Source organism: Oratosquilla oratoria, unplaced genomic scaffold, assembly GCF_046742065.1.
Source record: "Oratosquilla oratoria isolate Oo_2021 unplaced genomic scaffold, ASM4674206v1 SCAFFOLD240, whole genome shotgun sequence".
NCBI lineage: Eukaryota > Metazoa > Arthropoda > Malacostraca > Stomatopoda > Squillidae > Oratosquilla > Oratosquilla oratoria.
This window is the reverse complement of record NW_027467592.1, coordinates 25,330-49,968: the sequence shown is the minus strand read 5'-3', so window position 1 is coordinate 49,968 and position 24,639 is coordinate 25,330. Positions and strand designations below refer to the sequence as shown.

Genomic DNA, 24,639 nt, shown 5'->3' with positions numbered 1-24,639 from the left:
GATACATCCAAACTATGTGAACCACTTAACGATGAGTTCAGTAATGTCCTCAGGAAATTAGATGACACACCACTGGAACCAACCATCAACATAGTGGCTGAATCAACTTGTCAAACAAAGCAAACCTTTGCAATATCCAAAGTCACTGGTCTAGAAAAAGCACAAGAGATCCAGGCCTATTCAGACACCTGAAACTCACAAAACCTCTGGACAGCCCTGAAACAACTGTACAGACCTACTTGATTGGCTGGAGGTTTCTTAAAAGACACTGGCATCAATGTTGTAAAATATCCAATTGCTGTTTAAAGATATGGAAGGAGCATTTTTCAAACCTGCTCAGTTGGTTCTTCTGTGACAGCTGCAAATGTCCTGAGAGACCTCCCATAGCATCCAGTTCAATGTTGGATGTCCCAAGCTCTGTCCTTATCTAAACTTCAATCTGCCATTAAATCAATGAAACTAAGCAAAGCTCCAGGTCTTGATAACATCCCAGTAGAATTTCTGAAGAACGAAGGACAACCCCTACTAATGTGGCCGATAAAACTCATCATCAAGGTCTGGGAAACTGGGCACATGCCACAGTGGGAAAATGTAATTGTTGTAACAATTAAAAAAAAAAGGGCAACAAGCAATTATGAAGAAACTACAAAGGGATCTCCCTACTTTCCATCATAGGAAAACTACCGGCTGGAATTCTCCTGTAGAGGCTACAAGTGCTCACTGAGGAAATATTGCCTTAATCCCAATGTGGTTCCTGTGCCAACTTCAGGAAAGTCATGAACATCACCAACCATTGTACTTCACCTTCTATGACCAGGAAAAGGCCTTCAATAGCAACCCAAGAGAAACCATGTGGTCTTTCCTTGAGTGTTTTGAATACCCCACCACCTTCACCACCCTTATCCAAAACTTCCATGATTACATGACTGGAAAAGTCATCTCCAACAACAAAGTGACAAGATTTTCCTGTCACGTGTGTTTAAGCAAGTATGTGTATTGTCCTCATCCCTATTCTCAATATACCTGGCTGCTATGATTAGGTCAGTTCCACCATATAATCCAGGAATTGATCTTCAGTACAGGCTAGATGATAGACTTCAATCTTGCTCACCACCACCGTCAACAAAAGACCTCAGTAGCTGTAACAGCTATAAAAACAGATGAATTGGCCTTACCATGTGACTGTATAGAAAGTCTTCAGCAGTCCTGAATATAAAATCAATGAAAACAAAAATCTTGGCACGATCTGCACCCAGTAACAACATACCTGATGTAAATGTTACCATGAGAGGGCAATCTATGGAATTGGTCACAAACTTCCCCAACTTGGGCAGTTTCCTAAGTGCAGCTGGAACTTTAGAGAAAGATATTGAGTACTGACACCAGTGTGCACTTGTAACTAACTGAAAACTTGCCACCAGAGTGTTTTGTAACTACAGCATACAGTACCAAACTAAGATCATAGTGTAACAAGCAGTATGGGTGTGAAATCTGGACGCTCTTCAGTCAAGACTTAAAGAAGCTAGAAAGGTTTTATCTAAGGAAGCTTCACACTACACTTAATATCAGCTTTTGGCTAGGTTCCCAGACACTTGTTATGCATAAAGATAATTAAGACATGTCCATAACAACGACAAGAAGTAGTTAATCAACTTTATTAGGAATACAATGCTGAGTAACTGAAAGCAACCAAATCTCAGTTACAAAAAATATATATACAATGAAGTTCTTGAAGGTGTAGTATGATCTCCCAACTCCAGAACAATAACTAATCCCCAATATCTCAAATGTAGGTGATCTTACAATGACCCAGCACAGTAAGTACAATATAGCAGCAAAGGACACCCATGACTACTTAACATTCCAGAAAGCAATAGTGACACTCACACCAGACAACCATAAAAAAAAGACCAAATGTAAAATGAAATGGTTGAACCCTTCCAATGGAAAAGAGCCCAAGAATTGCACATTTTATACATGAATAACTTTAGCTCAGATGTCAAAGACCTGACAGCAAAAATAAACAAAATCAAGCTTTCTAACATCTTAACACTGACTTTGGACAACAGAAAGAAGCTAATAGTAATAGCATAGAACCACCACCTACTATCCCATTAGAGCATGGTTCCCAACAATCAGCAAATTGAGTACAATTTACAAAGAGTGCAGAATAGAGCAATGAGAGGAATAACAGGGTGCACTTAGACCACCCCCATTGGACACGTATATACAGAAACCAAATACTCTTTAATAGAACATCACAAGAAAATGACAGGAACACAATTCTACGCCAGAACCTTAAACAACACACTTCCTTCTCACTACATCTCACAAGCATCATTAACAGAATGCAACAGAAATGTGCTACTCAAACCTCCATAACACTGCCTACACAAATGCATGCACACCCAGATGACTGAGGAAGCCCTTTAAGAAAGACCACCAAACTCAATAATCTAACAATAAGCCCCACAGAGAAAACCCTCGTACACCTGACAAGAAATACACAGGCATGTCTGCATTCTGAACACCATCCAGCACACAGAAGACATAGAACACTTCATACTACAATGCTTAACACAATCACCAGACAACTCTATCTCTTCTCTGAGTGACTTATGGCCCTGCCCAGGGGCTAATGTCACTTTCCTGGAGGCTGTGGGTCAGGGACAATGGATTGATTGATTTATTTTCTATAGCTCTAACTTACTTTTCTGGTTATGATTTTTATCTGTAGGGTGACTCACCAATGAGTGGTAGTAGCAGTTATATATACATGTATATGTGTGTATGAATGTTTATATATATAAATACACACATATATAGGGTGTTCGGGATAAATTTGACACTTTCGGAAAGGAAAGAAAAATGTCGCACCTTGACCCAAATTTATGTATTCTCAAAATTCAAAGTGCATATCTTAGAGGATCTCTTGCCAAATACCGTTCACTCAAAGAAGCCACCTTGAGCCTCCATCATTATCTCCAGGTGGGACCTGAACCTGCAGCACGCATCCTTCACAGTGTCATTCGAGAGATGCCTGAACACCAGTTTAATCCTGGCAATCAGCTCACCCTTGGTGTTACAGGTCTACGATTTGTATCTTTTTCAACTGCGCCCCACACATAATAGTCCATGGGGTTGCAATCAGACGAGTTTGGGGGGGAACAGATGTTGGGACTGGTGAAGTCTTACAAGTTCTCAGACAGCCACTTCTTGGTTTTCCCGGATGTGTGACAGGGAGCTGAGTCCTACTGCCACACGTATAGTCTTCCCGCAGCACTTGGCATCATTGGACACCAACTCAATATGGCCATCTGAAGCGAGTCCCTCTTCAAAGATGTGGGGCGGCATAATGTGGCCTTTGCTGGAAAAGCACCCAAAGACCATCATGGTTTGAGGGAGCTTGGTCTTTATGAATTGTGGGATTTTGTGGGGACTGTAAGCTAGCCACCTGTTGTGTAACTGGTCCAGGCAGAAGTTCTTCTTGTCTGAGAAGAACCAGAGCATCCCCGGCTTGACTGGGTATTTGACCTTGTTGAGGAGTTTCTTGGCTTTCATAAGGTAGTTGTCTTGGGCCTTGGCGATGAGTAGTTGGCCCTTGCGCCTCTTGTATAAGGAGTAGTGAAGATCCTCGTTCAGTGCTTTCTTTGTAGTCACCACTCTGATGCCCATCTCTCTTACCAAGGTCCACATTGCCTTGCCCTCCCCCCTTCTCTCTCTCTCTCCCCTCCCTCCCTCCCCTCCCTCCCTCCCTCCCTCCCTCCAGCTTCTTGACAAATTTCGTTGTGTGGACAGAGTCAGAACCCCTTGTATGATCGTTCCTACTAGCCACTGCTTTCACATATGTCACAATTCTCCAGCTCACATCGCATGACCTTCGGTATTCAAGGAGCACTAAGCTGCAGCTAAGAATTCCGAATTTTTTAATCTGGCATGAATCATCATGATGCAGGTCTTTCTTCCAATATACTGCTATTAAATCCTTCAAATGGTTCTGAAATGACAGAAGATAAAAATTTTTTTTATCATATTTATCCCGAACACCCTGTACATGTTTTTACGTAGTTGTATTATACCGGAAGGGGAGCTATGTTCGTGTTGACCCGTTTTTGTATCTCGCAGGATCAAATTTGTGCTTAAATTGTTGTATTTTATTTCCACACACTATTTCTTCATGCAATTTGTTCCATGCATCTATCACTCTATGTGAAAAGCTATTCTTTTTCAAGTCTTCTGTAGTTATCCTTTTTGAGTTTCATTGCATGTCCTCTTGTTTTTCCTCTGTCCCATTTTAATGGGTCCTCTCTATCAAGGCATTCTTTTCCTTTCATAATTCTGTAGATGGTTATTAGGTCCCCGCATTCTCTTCTTTGCTCCTGGGTTGGTAATTCCAGTTCAGCCAGTCGTTGTATGTTAGGTTTGCAAATGTTGGAACCAACTTTGTGATTGCTCTTTGTATTCTTTCTAATGTTTATTTTGTATTCTTTCTAATATTTATTTTGTAGTTATAGCTGAGTTACCCATATTCAATGAACAGGCTTGATCACATTTTCTGTGGTTATCTACATTCAGGGTGAAAGAGAATGAGATAGGGAAATATTACAGTTGTAACTATAATAGTGCACATTTTGTGATACATCATCGAATCATTGTACATCAGTCATACTTGTGCACCAATATTGAAGTTGTATTGAAGAGTTTAAGTCTGCTGTTTGTGTGTTCAGCCAAACTAGGTGGTGTGCATTCATGTCATGTGCTAACATGCAGTTTGTGAGCTGAGAGTTGAGGGATGCTTAAGGTATATGTTTGTATCATTATTATAATTTTTTCACATCCAACCTAGTTATGGACCAAAAGGTCTCCTGTCAGCATGCTCCTCCTTTGTAATCATTTGTCCCCCGTGGTATAATACTTTCGCCTTACTATTCACTTCGTGAATGATCTACCAATTCAAGAACTGGAACTAAGTGCCATTGTTCTCATGTGCAGATGACTTGACAATAATAGTTGCACAACATATATAAAATAGCAAAGGACAGCCAAGCCTACTTAAGCAAACTGGAAATGTTGCTCAAAGGTAACAGAATGGAAGTGTCACCCCAGAAGTTTACAATGTCATTGCTTACTCCAAACAAGCATGAATAGAAAAAAAAATGCCCTCAAGTAAAATTTAATAACTAAACCCTTCAATGAAGAAGAAACCCAAAAATTCTGATATCTGTACAACATAAGCCATGTATGAAGAACCTGACATTGAGAGTAAATGAGGAAACCAATTAAAAACCATCACTAACACTGACTTGGGACAACAGAAAGAAATTCTAATGACCATAAACAGTTCATAAGACCCACCCATATGCCTCTACAGCATGATCCCAAATGATCAGCAAATTGAACACAAACAATTGACAAGCACTGCATAATGGAGTAAAAACGGGATACACTAAAACACTCCCTATAGGACATGGGACACATACAGGAAACCAAATTCTTCTAAATGGAACATCACAGGTGACAGGAGTGCAATTCTGTGCCATGGTGCTGAACCACACATCTATCACATTACATTTCATAAACACCAGCAACAGAATGCAACAAAAAACTGCACCTGTAATATACGACTCAAACATAACCACACAAAACAGCCACTCAGAAGTGCATGCATGCTCGATGACTAAGTCCTTTAAAAAAAAAAAAAAAAAAAAAATCGGTAGGGTACGTGTACCAATGGAGACGCATTTGACACCAAAAATTTCAACCTGCCGATGGTGAATAGATAGGAGCATAATTATAGGCTCAAAAAATCACTTGATTATCCCCTCATAATGTGACATAGTCTTACCTTCCTAATCCAAATAGGTATGTGACTTTAGGTTTTTGTAAGGATTCTTTCAAAAACGGTACTTATTTTATTTCATCTCCTCCAGTCACGTACCTATTTGGATTAGGAAGGTAAGACTATGTCACATTATGAGGGGATAGTTAAGTGATTTTTTGAGCCTCTAATTATGCTCCTATCTATTCACCATCGGCAGGTAGAAGTTTTTTTTTTTTCAAATGCGTCTGCATAGGGCAAGTGCGTCTCCATTGGTACGTGTACCCTACTCCAGCAACAATCCCCAGATATAAGCCCCACAGAAAACACCCTCCCACACCAGACAAGACCTTTTCTAACATGCCTGTGCTCAGAACACATGAAGACAACCAATACAGATAGGTCTGGCAAGAGATTCAAACTGCCCCAAATGCAATCACCACACAGAAGACATAAAACACCTTATAATACTATGCTGGTTTTTCCTGGAGGCTTTAGTGGAGATGTATTGGATATCTGCATTTTTTTTTAAATTGCAACCACATCCATTTTGGTAATGTAAGCAACATCCACATCTGCATCTACAGCTTGAAAATGAGGATATTGCTCAGTATAGTGTTCAAAAAATATATATGTATTTATATACTATTGGTAATTAGTTATTTTGAAATCCTCAATAAAAGTCTTGAGAGATTAGTCTATATAGGTGGAGCAAGTTATTTGCTGATGACACTGCGCTTGTAGCAGGATCAGAGGAAGAATTAAGGAAGATAATGACAGTTTGGTAATGTGTGCAAAAGAAGGAAGTTGAAGATAAATGTGGGTAAAAGTAAGGTGATGAGATGTACAAGGGAAGAAGAAATCAGCAAATTGGAAGCGAGTATTAAAGGAGAGACTGGAGGAAGTGGATAGCTTTAGATACTTGGTTGCGAATGTGGGAGGAAAGGGAGGGGTGGAGGTGAAGTGTAGATTGAGAGAAGCAAGTAAATGCCTTGGGGGATTAAACCATGTAATGAGAAGTAGACATTTGGGAATGGATGCTAAGAGGAGATTTATGAAAGGGTTATTGTACCGACAGCACTGTATGGGGCAGAAACATGAACATAAGAGAGGAAGAGTTTAAATGTGTTTGAGATGAAATGTCTGAAGTATGGTAGAGGTTACTTGGTTGGATAGCATGAGAAATGAGGAGGTGAGGAGGAGAATGGGGATGGAAAGGGAGTTGGGAGATAGGGTTGATGAAAGTATTAGGATGGTTTGGATACATGGGAAGAATGAGTGAAGAAAGGAAAGTAAAATAAGTGTAGAAGGCAGAGGTGTGGATGGAGTGAACATGAGGGGGTAACCAAGAATGAGATGGGTGGATAATGTAAAAGGGGTGTTGAGGAAGGAAAGGAGAAGACCGAAGATAGGGGTGAGTGGAGAAATATATGGATGATGATCTGATGTATGGAAAGGAGTGGGTTGGTGGTGAGGGAGTACATGTGAATGATATTTTGATGCAGACTGAAGGGATTTCTCCCCGTCTTCTCTTTTTCTGATTGAGGGGACCGGAGGGAGTTGCCAATTAAATGAAGTGGCTTACTGTGGGTGTCCTGTGTCTTGTTGCATTGCTTCTGAACCATGGCAGTGGGCAAGATACAGGGATGACTCGTCATCTAGGAGAAGCCAAGAAAAGAGGGAGGGGTGGTGAATGGGTGTGGATGAAGTGGGTGGGAGTGGATTTGTTTTTTACTTTGGCTACCTCCCTTGTAAGGGGGAAAAGGCCGTTATATGTGTGTATGTATTATTATTATTATTATTATTATTATTTTTTTTAATTTATTTATTAATTTATTTTATTTATTTATTTGTTTATTTTATTTATTTATTTTTATTTATTATTGTTGTTGTTATTATTTTATTTTATTTTATTTATTTGTTTTTTTTATGTATTTTCTCTGTATGGCACAATAGTTGTGGTCTCCCATACAATCTTATCTTCATGTCAACCATGAGAAGATGATAAACCAGAAACCTGACTTCTCTCTGTCTCAGTTAGAGAATGCATGGGCTTGGAATATTAAACTACTTAGTTAAATAGTACATACTGTAAATGTAAGAGATATTATTTTACACAACTGCACTGCTGAAGTATTGAGAGTTTCGATACAGTAAATGTCTTTATTAACTATACAGTGGTATGCCATAAGCAATCTCAAATTTTTACCATATGCAAATAAGAATGAAATAAAGTGCCAATTTTTATATATTAGGTAATATGGGTTATTGTCTCTTACTGCATGAGTGAAGTAATTGTGACCACAAATATAACTGGCAACCTATCATTTCTTTCCTACACCCTTATCTGTGTGTACAATTGGAGTTACTGGACTTAACGTCTGTGAGTATAAACCCAGACAGCACGATAAGAGTGTATACAGTGACTGCAGTCCACAGACAACTAATTGATGAGTTTCTTGGGTGCTTGGGAAATTTAGTGACCATGGGGTCAGTATTTGCTCTTTATAACTTTATAATCTATATTCTAGTAACAACATAGAAATATGGTTTCAACCTTCAGTTATATTTGCACATTCTCCTTTACACATCAATTTTAATCTTGTATGCATATTCAATGGTGAGAACAAAGCAGAAAATTTGTTTATAATGAAAACTGAACAATTTTAAAATACATGAAAAAAGTATATATATATAATATATATATATATATTATATATATATATATATATATATATATATATAGTAAATGCTGACCTACATTTTCTTTTTATCCTCTCTCCACTCACTCTCCTCTCTCTCTCCTCTCCTCTCTCTCCTCAGCCTCTCACTCACTCACTCACTTTATACCTGGTTAACTATTACAATACCATAAAAACATTTGGTGTGGAAGTTCTTTGGGCAACAAAATTATGATATTGTTGTGTGTGTGATGTGTTAAAAGAAATATTCATGAAAGGAACATCCTCATTGTGGAATATTTTGAAAGCAGTGCACAAAACACTATGTAATGAATTAGCTGAAGACCAAACAATTTGTGCAAAGAAGAAAGATGATGTAGAAGAAACTCCTTGGCAAAAAACTAAGTCAAAGGTGGGGCAAATAAATTGTTGAAGTGTGAATAGGAGCAGTAAAAACATTGGGTGGGTAGTCTTAGCTTGCAGTGGGAAGTGCAAATAAATAACACTATGCGCAGGTTGTGATGGGAAGGAAGCACTTCCATATGGCTCCCCTATGTGTGAATTTGCTTGTAGCAAACGTGTGTTCATTCATTCATTAACTTTGTTTTCCTTCTTTTACAGAGTGTATGGTTTGAAAGGACCAAAGCATCATCAACATCTGTTAATGTAGAGGAGGAGGTGCCAAATTCATGGGTAAGAAGTGACTTGGGTCTTTTCTCTCCTCTTCCTCATCTTTTTCCTCTTCCTTAGAGGACGAGGAGGAGGAGAAAGAGGAACAGGAGGAGGAAGAAGAGGAAGAGTATATTGTATTTCACTGGCCATAACTAGTAGTTCTACCTTTGGGAACAATACTGTGCCAAATAGGCAGTGAGGGTCATAGTGGTTAGAAATATAGATGCTAAGGCAGGGGGATAAATTGGTTTAAAACCAGGAAGGAAAAATACTTACTACTGTAGTATGTCAATATTTCTGAGTGAACACAAAACATTGTTACTCAACTAAACAATCTTTTCCATTTTCCAAGAATGTTCTTAAAATACTGAACAGCCCTATCCTTTTCATCCATTCTTTTCCTCACCTTGATTCCTATTCAATTCATCCTTACAACCCCCACCATACTTCTCAAGTGCTTCACTTTGAACTCTTTTTTAAAGTTCTCTTTTCTGGCTCCCTTAAATTCCAGGTCTCTGACCCATACAGTGTCATAGGTACAAACACCCCTTCATGCAATGTTCTCTTTGCATCCATTCCCAGGTACCTATTTTTAATGACACTTTTCATTCACCCAGAACATTTACTTGCCTCCCTCAGTCTACAGTTTACTTCCATCTAAACTCATCCATTTCCTGCTATATATAACCCTAAATACTTCACTATTCACTTCCTCTAACCTCTCTCCGTTTAGACTTTCCTCCAGCATACTACCATGCTCACCCTCTGTACATCTCATCACCTTGCATTTACCTACGTTTAATTTCAACTTTACATCACATACCCTCCCAAACTCTATCACCAACTGCCTCAGGCCCTCCTTTGACCAAGTCAATAGTACAGTGTCATCAGCAAGCAAGAACTGGCTCATCTCGCATTTCTCTCCACTCTCTTAACTTTCTCCAATCCATCACCCTTGGTACCTCTTGTTCTACCCTATCCATGTTCAAATTGAACAGCCATGGTTACGTAACACAAGCTTGGTGCTGCCCCATCTTCACCTCAAACCACACACTTCCTCCCCTACCTAAAGCTCTACTACTCATGTAAATGCTTTTAACTACCCTTAACAGCTTTTTCCATATCAACTAGACAAATACATGCACACACATACACAGTGACAGAAGTTTGATAGGACACAAAGACATGTATGTGTAAATGAGAAAAAAAAAATTATTGGCCATACTCTGCTTTACATCAATTTGAGATAGGTCACCTTCAAATTTACAAAATTTGTCTCATAGAAAAATAACTACAGATTCCCACCACCAGTAGTGGGTTTACATGAGCAAAAATTATGTAAATATAGTTAAAATTGCTTGAAGTAATGGGAAAGGATTAGAGAAAAAGGAGGGAGAGAGAATGTGAATTAGATAAAAAAAAAAAAAAATAGTAAAGAAAGCATGAAAATTTGAATAAAAACTCAACTGAAAATTAAGGGACCAATGATGGGTACTTGCATGTGGTGGTTCTGCAAGATGGAGAGCAAAGCTGCCCATTTTCAAAATCTGTCAACCAACCCTGAGGGGCTGACATTTGGTCTTCATACTGGGACCAACATAACTGTTTCTTACACTTTTTCGCATATGCAGAGCTGATAACCAGTACCTGCTCTCATCTCCCTGCCACTTTGAGCCAGTAACATAGAAACAGTCTCACACAGCAATTGAAGTAAGATGTACGAAGAAACAAGCTCCGAAGTGCTAAGCAGCGCTTCGCTGATGGACAAAATTGGAACCAACCCTACCTGGTTATTTACAAAAACAAGAAGGGAGAGATATATTACGAGTGACCGATAATGTAATCGTCTTTGTATCTTTTTTTTTCATGGTCAGTTACTTAAAAAGATGGAAGGAAAAACGGAAATCCAAGGGACAAGGAACCAACAAAGAGATGCCTGGACTTAAGTTGGGTTGAATCACCATTCGGAGTAGTCTCTAAAAGGACATGCCTGAACGAAACACCGAAGACGTACCAAAGGTTTGAAAAAGAAACAAAAAAATTCTGGTTTTGACAGTGGAATTATTTACCGGATAGAGGGATAGAAATGGAAAGAGAACCCAGGTTTAAAAATATAATGAGAAATATGGAAATCGACAAATTGTCAGATGAAATAATCGAACTCAAAAGTGAATGTAAAATTATTTACAAAGAGGTAGCCCTATTAAGAAGGGCCAGTGAAGAAAATAACAGGGAAATAGATGAGTTGAAAAAGAAACTAAATTGAAAAAGGAACTAAATAGGATAAAGGGGAAAAATGAAGAAATGAATAGGAACAAGGCATTAAAAAAAGAGATGAAGGATCAAATGCAGGTAGTGACCGAGAAACTGGAAGAAAAGATCAAGGAAAATGACGTCCAAGAAATAAACAGTGGAAAGTGGAACAGTAAATTAAAAAATTATCTTTTAAAGAAATAGTGGACCAACAGGTTTAGGAAAATGCTAAGAAAACTGTAATCCAAGCAATTAAAGAGAAAAGTAATTTGGTCAGGGACACTGGATAAAAAAAGATGCATTGTAATATATGGTATTAAAGAGAAGCATGATGTTCCTAGATATCAAAGAGAAACGGAAAAGATCGCTAAAGAAATTCTGAAAGATTCATGGGGAAGGACAAAGTATAGATACAGAAATTGAACATAGAATAGGAAGATACTCGAAAGAAAAACAATATAGGCCACTAAAAATAAAACTTAGGTCACAAATGATTGCAGAGGAAGTACTATCTACAACAAAAATGTATGGATAAAAAAAGAAATTAGTGATGAGGAAAAAGAAAGAGAAAAGGAACTTAGAAATGAAGCAAATGAAAAAAGAACAGACTTTTTTGAGAGTGGTGGACCTGAGGCTGAGAAAATGGTATATATGTGAAAAGGTTATCAAAAGTAGGTGGGTTAAACATCTGGAGGAAAAACTACACTGAATCCAAATCTGGATTTAGACCAGGAAGATCATGTACAACAAACCTGATCTGCTTCTATTCAAGACTAATAGAAATAATACAAGAGAGGGATGGATGGGCAGACTGTGCCTTTCTGGACCTACAAAAAGCATTTGATAAGGTACCACACAAGAAACTAATAAGAAAAATAGAATCAATAGGTGGCATCAGAGGAAAATTATTGGAATGGATGGAAGACTTCCTGACTGGGAGAAAAATGAGGGTAGTAATTAGAGACAAATACTCGAATTGGGAAGAAATGATAAGTGGTGTCCCGCAAGGTTTGGTACTGGCTCCAATCATGTTTGCCATATATATAAATGACATGGGTGAAGGATTAGATGCTGTGATGCATGGATGGAAGTGAGTGGAGGATGGGAGGGGTGAGGGAATATGTGTGAAAGATATTTTGACGCAGCCTGAAGAGGTTTCTCCCCGTCTTCTCTTTTTCTGCATGAGGGGATGAAGCAGCCTTGCTGTGGATATGCTGCATCTTGATACATTGCTTCTGACTCAGGGCAGTGGACGCGATGCCGGGATGACGCGACATCCAGGAGGAACCAAGAAAAGAGGGAGGGAGGGGTGGTGAAGGGGTGTGGATGTGAGGATGAAATGGATGGGAGTGGATATATGACTGGCTAGGCTACTCCCTTGTAAAGGGAAAAAAGCTGTTGGTATATGTATGTATGTAAGGAGTGGGGATGGAGGTAAACTATAGAATTAGGGAAGCAAGTAAATGTCTTGGAGGAAGGAAAAGTGTCATGAGAAATAGGTGTTGGGGGATGGATGTGAAGAGAGGACTGTATGCCCAACCCTCATTTTGTGAACTAATTCTTTTTTTATATAGAGAGGGAGGGAGAAAGTTGACTGTGAACAGGCTCCTTACGTTTTTTGTGGTTATCCATATTCAGGATGATAGAACAAGAGAAAGGAAAATATTACAGCAGTAGCTTTATCTTATGTAATAGAATAAAAGCAATCATTGTAGCTCAGTGTAATATTGTGCTTTACTAATCTTTGGTGACCCACATTGTCTCATCCAACCACCCCTAAGTGTATGTGTATATACCTAGTTGTATCTTACAGGAAGGGGAGCTATGCTCATGGTGTCCCATCTCTGTATCTCATAACATCTAAATTGTTCTTAAATTTGTGTATGATTTTTGCACACTATCATTTCATTCAGTTTGTTCCATATATCCACCACTCTGGGGAAAGCTATTCTTTTACAGGTCTCTTCTATAACTGTCCTTTTTGAGTTTCTTTCCATGCCCTCTTGTATTTCTCATATCCCAATTTAGCAAGTCTTCTCTATGAAGGCCTTCCATACCTCTCATGATTCTATAGATGGTCAGTAAGTCTCCTCTTTCTCTTCTTTGTTCCAGGGTCATTAATTCGAGTTTTGACAATCCTTCTTCGTATGACAGTTCTGAAGATGTGGGGGCCAGTTTCATAGTTGCTTTTTGGGTTCTTTCAGTTTGTCTTGTATTCATTTTGGTTTCTTTCAATTTTCCTTGTATTCTTTTTGGTACTGGGTGACCATAGTGTCGCTGTGTACAAAGGATTACAAAGGCGGAGCATGCCGACAGGAGACCTTTTGATCCATATCTAGGTCGGATGCGAAAAAAATATCATATTAATAATAAAACAATAAATAAAAACTATAATAATGTAAATAACAAATAAAATACATAAATAAATGCATAAGTATAGTTAAATAATAAACAAACAGGTAAATAGTAAATAATAATAAATTGACATATAACTAATAATAAATGAAAATCAGACAGACAAATGATAACAAAACAAAAACAAATAATATAAGATAAATTATAATCATTACAGCATCTTACTTAGGTATTTATCTAAATGATTCTTAAAGCTTCGAACTGAACTACATTGCACTACCTGTGCAGGAAGTTTATTCCATTCATTAAATACACGGTTGGCAAAGTTGTTTCTACCTACTTCCAAATTGAATCTATTTCCGGACAGTTTGAGACCATTGTTTCTTGTCTGATTCTCATTCAATGTGAAAATTTTGTCACTTTTGATGTTGTCAATTCCCTTTAAAATCTTAAAGACCTGTATCAAGTCACCTCTGAGTCTACGCTTTTTTAGGGAAAACAGATTCATGTGTTTTAGTCGATTTTCGTATGATTTATTTTTGATATTTGGAATCAGTTTTGTGGCTCGCCGATGTACTTTTTCCAGTCTGTCAATGTCTTTAATGAGATTCGGTGACCATACAGAAACAGCATATTCCAAATGTGGACGAACTAACGATTTATATAGCTTGTTAATGAGTGATGGACTTTTGAAATCAAAAGATCGCGCAATCAGTCCCAGAATCTTATTTGCTTTCTCAGAGGCTGAAATACACTGCTTGGATGATTTGAGGTCGTTACTGATAATTACGCCGAGATCTTTTTCACTATCCACTTTTGTTAACGAATTACCAAATAACTTGTAATCGTACTTACTGTTATTTTTACCTATGTGCATTACCTTGCATTTACTTGTGTTAAATTTCATTAGCCACTTTTCAGACCATTGCTGTAATTTATCTAAATCTACTTGAATATCTAATTGGTTTGAGTGATCATTTGCCACTCCGCACAGTTTTGTATCATCAGCAAATTTGGAAACAGTAGATTTTAGTCCATGGTCTATATCATTTATATATACTATGAATAGAAGTGGCCCAAGAACGGAACCCTGAGGAACTCCACTTGCAACACTTTTCCATCCAGAAGTTTTTCCATTTAAAACAACTCTCTGTTTTCGACCATTCAACCAATTACTAGTCCAACCTAATAGGCTACCACTTATTCCATGCAAAGCTAATTTAGTAAGTAGTCTTTCTTGTGGGACGGTATCAAAAGCTTTTGCAAAGTCTAGATATATTAAATCTATATTGTTTCTTTTGTCATAATTCGAGATAACTGTGTTGTAGAATTCGAGTAAGTTAGTCACGCAAGAACGTTTCCATCTGAAACCATGCTGGCTATCATTTATCAAATGGTTACTTTCTAAATGATGTTCGATAGCATCTCTGATGATAGTTTCCATTATTTTTCCTACGATTGAAGTCAAACTTATAGGCCTATAGTTATTTGGTTTCTTTTTGTCATCTTTTTTGAATATGGGAGTAACGTTAGCTAGCTTCCATTCTCTTGGGACATCTCCGGATATGATGGATTTCTTGAAAATAATTTCTAATGGAACAACAATCTCATTTTTCATTTCCTTTAAGATTCTTGGATGCCAACTGTCAGGCCCTGGTGTTTTATTAACTTTGAGTTTCTCTATACACCTTTTAATTTTTTCTTTTGTTATATTTACCGTAGTGAGTAAGTTTACCCCAGACTTTTCACAGGTTTCAGTTTGGAATTCACTTTGAGGTGTTTCGTTTACGAATACCGAGCTACTCCAGTCTTGATCTTTTTAATATGACTATTTTCTATGCCATTTCTTCATCCAAGTAAGTAAATGCAAGTGTTAGTGACTTCAGCAAGTTGTAGGTTTCTTAAACAATTTTGTTTATCTGTTTATCAGGGGACATGTGGGATGTGTCCTTTGTAGTGATTACTTCCAATTTCTTTATATCCTTTTCATTGATTTTATATTGTCCTGAATTTCTTTTCTTTTTTACTTTTTTCTTTTTTCTTTTTCAAATTCCATTATACTACATTTCTTGATGTTGAAGTCCACTTCCCAATTCTGACTCCATTCCCAAATTTTGTTCAGATTTCTCTGCGGCGAGTCCGTTTGTTTCAGTTCTGACTTTTCTCAACAATTTTGCATCATCAGCAAAGAAGTTCATGTAACTGTCCACACCCTGGTCCATGTCATTCACATAGCAAACTTTATTGGAGCCAGTACCAATCACTGGAACTCCACTAATCACCTCTTCCCAAGTAGAACCATTAACCATTATCTCAGAGCATTCCCATTTTTTCTTCCGTGCAGGAAAGCCTCCATCCATTCTAGTAGTTTACCTTAAACCCCTCCTATGGTTTTCAGTTTTAATAGTTTTCTATGTGACACTTTATCAAAAGCTTTTTGTAGATCTAGGAAAGCACAATCAGCCCATCTGTCTCTTTCCTGTATTATATCTAATAGTCTTGAATAAAATCCGATCAGATTTGTGGCACATGATCTTTCCTGTCTGATTCCAAACTGTCTTAGGTTTAGCATGTTGTTCTCCACCAGATGCTTTACCCATCTATTTTTGTTAACTTTTTCACAAGTTTTGGTTACAGGACTTGTAAGGGAAACTGGTCTGTAATTTGTTGGGTCTTCCTTGTTTCCTCCTTTCAATATTGGCTTGATGTTGGTCTTTTTCCAGGCTTCTGGTATTTTTAATTCCTTAAGTGAACTTGTTATATTATATATTTTGCCTAACAATTCTTCTTTACATTTCTTTAGTATCCAGTTTGCAATTCTATCAGGGCTGTGCAATTTCCCCATAGTGGGATTTCACTTCTCGCTCTTCATTCCAGTGCCATATTTTTTCTCTATTGAAAACTGATTTGAAATGTTCACTCATGATCTCAGCCATTTCAATATCTTCTGTGTACTGTATGTTTCTGTATTTCATGTTTGTTTTTCAATTTACCATTCACATATCTATAGTTTTGGTTGATCCTTATATTTTTCTATCATATCTGTTTCATAATTTATTTTTCCTTTCCTGCATATTTTTACCATATTCATTCCTCTCATTGATATATATATATATTTGCCACTTTCTAGGATTTTTCTCTTTTTTCCATCTTTTCCAAGCTTTTTATTTGTTTGCCTCTCTGCACTTTGTTAAACCAGCACTTATTATATTCCTTTTCCTGTTTTTGTCTTGGTACATATTCATCCACCCCTTCATTATAGATTTCCCTCACAATCTTCCATTTTTCTTCTAATTGTGTCTTTTCATTGTGAAATTTATCCCAACTTGTTTCTTGAAATTTTTTCTAGTGTCACAAAGTCTATTTTACTATATGTTAGTCTCTCTTTTCTGTATTTCTCATTTCTCTCCTTTAGTTCTAGTTCAAGTAATATGTGGTCACTTTGCAATTGATGTCTTGTATTCAATTTTATCCACAATTTCAGGTTCTGGCATAAATAAATCCAGTCTTGACAGTTCTTCATTATTTCTATATCTGGTGTTTTCCTTTACACATTGTGTTGTTATATTTTCCATAGTCATGTCAAGTAATACATTACCCCATAATTCCTAATTCCTCTCCACCTTTCACTGTCATCTCTTCCCAACAGATTTCTGCAGTTAAAATCCCCCAGAACTACCAAGTTCCCTTCATTTTTCAGCCCCCTATTTAATGAAATCCTTGTATCTTCTAATATTTTAGAGTAATCTTGCTCCAAGAAACCGTTTTTGGGGGCACATAGATCACAAACCTTCTCTTTTTCATGTCTTTATCTTCAATGCTTATTGTGATAATTTTCACACAGTTCCCTTCATTTGTAACCTTGATCACAAGTAAGTTTTTCTTAGCTAAAAACATGACATTTTATGTGGGGATAAAATGTGTGGGAGTAGATTTATGCCTTTGACTTTGGCTACTTCCCTTGTAAAGGGGAAAAAAGCCGTTGATATGTGTTATTTTAATTATAAAAAATGGAGGAGTATGACAAATTTCTGAAATAATAAAAGGACGTTTTGGAAGCAAAGGAAGGTGAGGCAAATCAAGTAGAGAAGAAAAAGTAAAAGGTGCAGATGGAAAGAGTATAAAAGCAGGTGCTAAGGGGAAGATGGGCAAAGTATTTTAGAAGCTGCTAAATGTGGAGGAGGATAGGGAGAGAGTGGTGGTAGCAGTGAAAGTGTTAAAAAAAAAATTAGTGATGGGTGAGGAAAAATGGAGGAGAAATAAGAAAAGATGAAGTGCAAGTAGTTATTAAAATGATGAGAGCAGGTCACATTGGTGTCTGAAGAAGGGAGGTACACTAATAGTGAGGTTTAATGTGTATCTAAGGGAGGGTAGAGTGCCAGAAGAGTGCTTTTATAGTTCTGCTTTACAAAAGAAAAGGGAACAAATGTGAGTAGTAGTTTCAGAGGGATCAATTTGAGTGTAATTGAGAAGGTTTATGGAAGGGTTTTAATTGAGAGGATTAGGAGAGAAGCAGATTGAGTAATTGTTGAGGAAGAGTGTGTATTTAGGAAGGTACAGGTTGCTCACATCAGATTTTTGTGGTAAGATAGATATGTGAGAAAGCTTCAGCAAAAGTAAAGATTTTTTTAAGTTTTATGGGTTTAGAAAAGGCTTATGACAGGGTAGACAAGTAGGCGCTGTTGGAGGTTTTGCAGTTATGTGAGATCTGGGTAAAGCTGTTAAGATGAGTCAAGAGTTTTTATGAGAGTAGTAGAGCTTATGTTACAATTGGAAATGGTAAGAGTGAGTGGTTTGAATTAAAGGTGGGGCTGATTCAGGGATGTCATGTTGCCATGACTGTTCTATGTGTACCTGGATGGGTGGTGCAGGAGATATGAGGGTGATGGGCAGGGGACTGGAAATGGTTAAAATGGAGAAAAGTGGGAGATGTTTGCTGACAACACTGCACATGTGGCAAGGTCAGAGGAAGGATTAAAGGAGTTATTGATGATTTTTTTGGGAAGGTATGTAATAGGAGAAGTTGAAGTTAAAAGGGGGTAAAAGGAAGATGATGAGATGTACAAAGGTAGAGGATGGCAAGGAGTTGGAAGCAAGTTTTATGGGAGAGACAGCACTTGGCTGATAATGCCAAAAATTTGATAATTCATTCTTATAGAAGAGAGGTTGTAGAAAGTGGATAGCTTTAAGTACTTTGGGTTGCATGTGGCAGGAAAGGGAGGAGTGGAGGTAGAGGTAAATTGTAGATTGAGAGAAGCAAGTAAATTCCTTGGGGGGATTAAAAAGTGTCATGATAAATAGACATTTGGGAATGGATGCAAAGAGGAGTGTGTATGAAGGGGTGATTGTGCTGATAACATTGTATGGAGCAGAGTCTTGGATTTTTAAGAGAGGAAAAGTTTGAATGTGTTTGGTGAAATGTCAGAAGTCTGGTAGGAGTTACTTGGTTGGATGGAGTGAGAAATGAGGAGGTCAGGAGGAGAGCAAGAGTGGAAAAGGAGATGACAAATAAGAAAGATGAAAGAATATTGGGATGGTTTGGACACATTGAAAGAATGAGTGAAGAAAGATTAGTAAAAGAGGTGTGGAAGGCTGAGGTAGAGGAAGTGAATTAGTGGAGATGACCGAGGATGAGATGGATGTATGGGGTAAAGGGGGTATTGAGCAAGAATGGGAGAAGGCAGGAGATTGGGATGAGTGGAGACTAGATGTGTATAGGTGATATTATTATGCAAGGAAGGAAGGGGCAGGGGATAGAGGGGTGCTTGTGTGTGAATAATATTTTGACTCAGTTCGAAGGGATTCGTCTCCATCTTCTCTTCTGCATGAGCAGATGGAGAGGGTGGGGTAACCGATTAAGTGAAACAGCCTTGCTGTGGATGTATTGTGTCTTGCTACATTGCTTCTGAGCTAGAGTTCCATGAGAAGCTAGGATGAGAGGGAGGAAAGGGTGGTGGATGGGAATAGGTATGTGCCTTTGACTGGGTTACCTCCCTGATAAAGGGGAAAAGCTCTCGGTATATAGATAAATATATTTATATTATTATTATTAATTTATTATTGTACATATTATTGTGATAAATGTGTGTGTGTGTGTGTGTATATATATATATATATATATATATATATATGTATATATGTAAAAGGATTTGGGAGATAGGGTTGATGAAAGAGTGTTAGGATGGTTTGGACACATGGAAAGAATGAGTGAAGAAAGACTAGTAAAAGAGGTATGGAAGGCAGATGTGGAGGGAGTGAACATGAGGGGACGTCCTAGGATGAGGTGGATGGATGGGCTGAAGGGGGCTTTGGGGAAGAGGGGAATGTCTGTTGAGGAAGGAAGGGAGAGGACGGAAGACAGAGGTGAGTGGAGAATGGTTGTATATGGATGATGATGTGATTGCATGAGGAGGAATGGGCGGGGGGGTGGGGTAGTATGTGTGAGTAAATTTTGACGCAGCCCGAAGGGATTTCTCCCCGTCCTCTCCTTATATGCAAAGGGGGACGGAGAGGGGGGGTCGCCGATTAAATGAAGCGGCCTTGCTGTGGATGTGCTGTGTCTTGCGACACTGCTTCTGACCCAGGGCGGTGGGCAGGGTGCAGGGATGACCCGTCATCCAGGAGTTGCTCAGATGAGAGGGAGGGTGGGAGGGGTGTGGAGTGTGTTTGGGGATGAAATGGGTGGGAGTGTTTTTATGCCTTTCCCTTTTTGGCTACCTCCCTTGGAAGAGGGAAAAAGCCTTGGTATATGTATATATGTAAATATATATAGGCTTTGAAATTATTCACAAAAATTCCCTATTTGTGGGTGGGTGTCTCTTAACTCTTGTGAATTTTTAGAGTTGTGTACATTGGACACATTTTGAATCTCCTGATGCCCAGATTATATCAAGATAATTTTTATGATTTTCATGTCTCCATGATTGTTTCAATTAACAGTTAATTGGAGAATATCATGTTTTAGATTTAAGTGTTGTGCTAGTTGCCATTTAATTGTAAAACAGTTTTAGTGCCAGTTTGAAATGTTGAAACAGGAGTGATTAAGTCACATTTTATTCTCTTAATGTCTTGAAGGGCAAAATGCGTATTGAATGTGTTTAATGTATATATATAAAAGTAAATGAAAGCAGTGGGTTTCAACAAAGTTTTATTCAAATTTCAGCTTCAGAATGAGGCCAACTTAGACAATGATTTCATTCGTGAATACTTCAAATCTCAGCAAGCGCTCTACAAAGAACAGATAGAAGTAAGGAAAAACTATCTTGGTAAGTATGTTTCTGTTTCTCATTGTTAAAGGTATTAAATGTAAATGTAGCTATCATCATTATTCTTGGTTAGGGGGCTGCTTCTTGCGACAAAGGTCAGAGTGATGGCAGTATGAACCCTGTCACCAGCAAGTTGAACTAATGGTATAATTCATTAGATTCCACACTGTAAGGGGCAACATCATAGCCTTCTGATAGGTGGGAGTTTATGATGTTAGATAAAATAATTATTATACAATTATTTTGTTGCTGCTGCTGTTAGACACCCCCCACCCTTCTCCAGTAAAGGTGTGGAAGAGGCAATAAGAAATTAAGAATTCCAATGCAGAACACCTTGACCAATATTTGCGACCACACCTAATTGTACAAGAGAATTTGGCAATCTTGACAAGTGACCCCATAATATCCATACTAAGACCAAATAAACCACCTGAAAAAAACAATGTCCAGCAGACCAGTGTCATTACTATTCACCTTAACCAAGACTAATTGTAGGAAGAGCATTACTCCACCAGCACACTTATCACAACACACAACAAGTGCTGGTGTGATTCAACAAGAAAGCACCACCAGAAAGAACATTTATGATGGCAATAAACACCAGCAAGGCATTTATCAGAAAAAATTATGAAGATGCACATCAACAAAAACAAGGAATGGGTAATGAACTTATTGACTGGCAGACAGTGAAGGGTAACCCAAAACAACCAAATTTCTGGGACTAAAGGAGTCGTCATTGTCGTCATCCAACCCCCCCTCCATGGAAGCAATACTCTTTGGGACTATTTATTTCTTCACAAGTAATCTTGCAGCACCAGATCCAGAACATAACAAGAGTACTCACCTACTCTGATCAATTGATATACAGGGGGTCACCGCAATTCGACAGGGATGGGGCGGTCTATCATCAGTTGAACCTGGGTTCTGTCTGTTGAGTTGACTTTAGTGTATCATTCAAACAAGTTCTCTTTGGTATTACTGCCAATGGTAATTCAACTTTGCTCATGTCCAATCTTCTCTTTGTTGGTTCATTATTTCTTTCTTCTTTTCCTTCCTCCATTTTAATATGTTAATACACTACATCAATAAAACCAAACTAATGTGTATGAGCAGAGAGGAGAGGAACGTAGAGGATGTGGTTTTTGAAGACAAGAATAGAAGAGGTAGAGTGTTTCGGATATCTTGGTGCAACAGTAACAAATGGAAATGAGATGAAGACAGAAATAAATATAAGAATTGCTTCAGCAAACAGATGTTATTTTAGCCTTATACCGATATTAAAGAAATATCAAGAAATACAAAATTAAGAATCTACAATTCAATTCTACAACCTATAGTTTTATATGCCAATGAGACATGGAGCTTAACAAAACAAATGGAACAAAGACTACTGGTGTTTGAGAATACAGTATTGAGACAAATTACTGGACCAGTTTTTTATGAAAATGAGAATAGGTGGAGAGGACAACACAATAATGAGCTGAGAAATAACTAAAGAGAAAATAACAGATGTTATAAATAGAACAAAATTGAGATGGGCTGGGCATGTGGCACATATGGAGGACCATAGAATTCCAAAACAAGTTTTGATGGGTAGAATGCCTGGAAGAAGACCCAGAGGGAGACCTCGAACGAGATGGATGGATGGAGTGGATGCGGAGGTGGACAGAAGAAAAATAAATAATGCAACCTGGATGGAAGCAGCACAGGACTAAAGGGCAAGGAGAGGATTACTGTTGGCAGACCATAATCTACCTGAAGTTCAAGATCAACACAACTTTTTTTCTGTAGACCTTTCCATGTTCTTATAGAAAAAGCGCTGCCTTGGAGCTTATTCGCTAGCCTTCCGTGTGTGTGTATATGTATGTGTATATATATAATATATATATATATGAAATGTTACAGTTCTTGGAGAGGTCACACTTGAGCTTCACTGTCTTGATGGAGCACTATTTTCTTGATTCCTAAGCCTAACAGATTGTCTATGGCATGAGTTCTGTGCCTACATGGGGGTACCTGTATGTTTTATGCCTCTGCATACAGGCACTCCAGAGAGGCACAGAAGGTATAAGGCACTGGTGTTTGGTTGGCAGTAAAATATATTGACTTGGGTTACCACACTGCAAAACACACTGATTTTGCATTTGACTAGAGTATTGTGGATTTCTTTTTAAATGGAAAATATATTCCTATAGTTTGTCAGTGAAGTTCACAAACATGCTGTGTGTTTATATGTAGTAATCACCATATACATTTACAGGATTGAGCTTTAGGAGTGCCTGGGTTATGACTTGGTATATTAGAGTGAAATGTTGGTTTATTTTTGTCTTCCATAACTTTTGATTTTGTTAAGGTGTTCCCTAAGGACTTGAGAGCTTTGGGAAAACTTTGTAATCCTTATTTATTCATGTTTCTTTGTAAGGTGTGTCATATGTATTATGTTATATAATAAAGGTTGGATTGTCTATAGGTATATAAATTTTCAGAATTATTTCTTTGACAGGATCTAACAAAGATATCAAAAGCAGTAGGGAAATAAGTGCTTTAGAGTGTTCAAAATATTTTGATAAGTCCAAAGGGCAAGAAGAAAAAAAGAAGACAAAGAAGGAAGAAGATGGAGGAAGGAAGGGCAGGAAGGAGGATGTAGATCATAAAAGTAAAAAAGAGGAAGGGAAGAAAACAGCAAAGTTATCAGTAACCCAGTGCACCTCCCCAGTAAAAGACACTCGTGTTGTCTCACCACTCACCCTCAAGGTAGGTGCAAAATTGTCTCAGAGGTTGTATATGTAGTTCCATAGAAATGCACAGTTCTGGATATCTATATACCAAAGGCTTGTAAGGGAGGTAGCCAGCCAAGGCATACACCCACCCCATCTCCACATATCGCCCATTTGTTTCCCCTTTAACATAGCTCCTTGTGGATGAAGGGTCATCCCTGTCAACCACTCACTGTCTAATCAGTGGCATAGCATGCTGAAATGCCACCCAGTGTGAGAGTCATGCTGCTTACAGGCTAACAATATTTGAGAACTTAAATGATATCTACCAACTATCCTTATTGTATCATTCCTTCATAATGTTTTCCACTAGCTGCCCATGTTCAGTGCTATACAGCACTGATCAGGACAGGGCTGAACATAATTTCTATATGAATAATATGACTCGCACTATTCATGATGCAAGACAGTAAAGGCAAACATAATTTTATTATATATATATATATATATATATGAGAGAGTGATAGGTGGGGAAGGGTAAACGAAGATGGGCTAAGAATACATTTATTGTTCTTACGTTTCGGTTATTATAAGCCTTCCTCAGAGAACTTGTTACAGAACATCTTGGTCACAACATTTATACCCGTAGTGGGGGAACTTGTGAAGCTTCAAGTGTCAGGTTTTTTCTAGCGCATTAATTATTAAGAGACTGGCTGCTTTAGATAGGCATATAAATCCTTCTCTGTCGTTATTATTTTCTTGGACATTTATATGTGCAGCTTCAACTGTCTTTCTCATCTTCTTTTGTAATCCTTTGTGTAAAATTTCAACTTTACTCCACAAAGGATTACAAAAGAAGATGAGAAAGACAGTTGAAG

The 24,639-nt window shown here is 37.9% G+C and overlaps 1 protein-coding gene across 1 annotated transcript in view; it reads left to right on the top strand.

Annotated features, from left to right (window-relative positions):
* LOC143022952 (uncharacterized) overlaps nt 1–24,639 on the top strand; it is a 54,646-nt gene that overhangs the window by 8,775 nt on the left and 21,232 nt on the right. Inside the window, exons 2-4 of the mRNA XM_076181372.1 lie at nt 9,121–9,192; nt 20,942–21,044; nt 23,548–23,798. Of these exons, the coding sequence (XP_076037487.1) occupies nt 9,121–9,192; nt 20,942–21,044; nt 23,548–23,798 (426 nt within the window). The remainder of the gene's footprint in view (nt 1–9,120; nt 9,193–20,941; nt 21,045–23,547; nt 23,799–24,639) is intronic.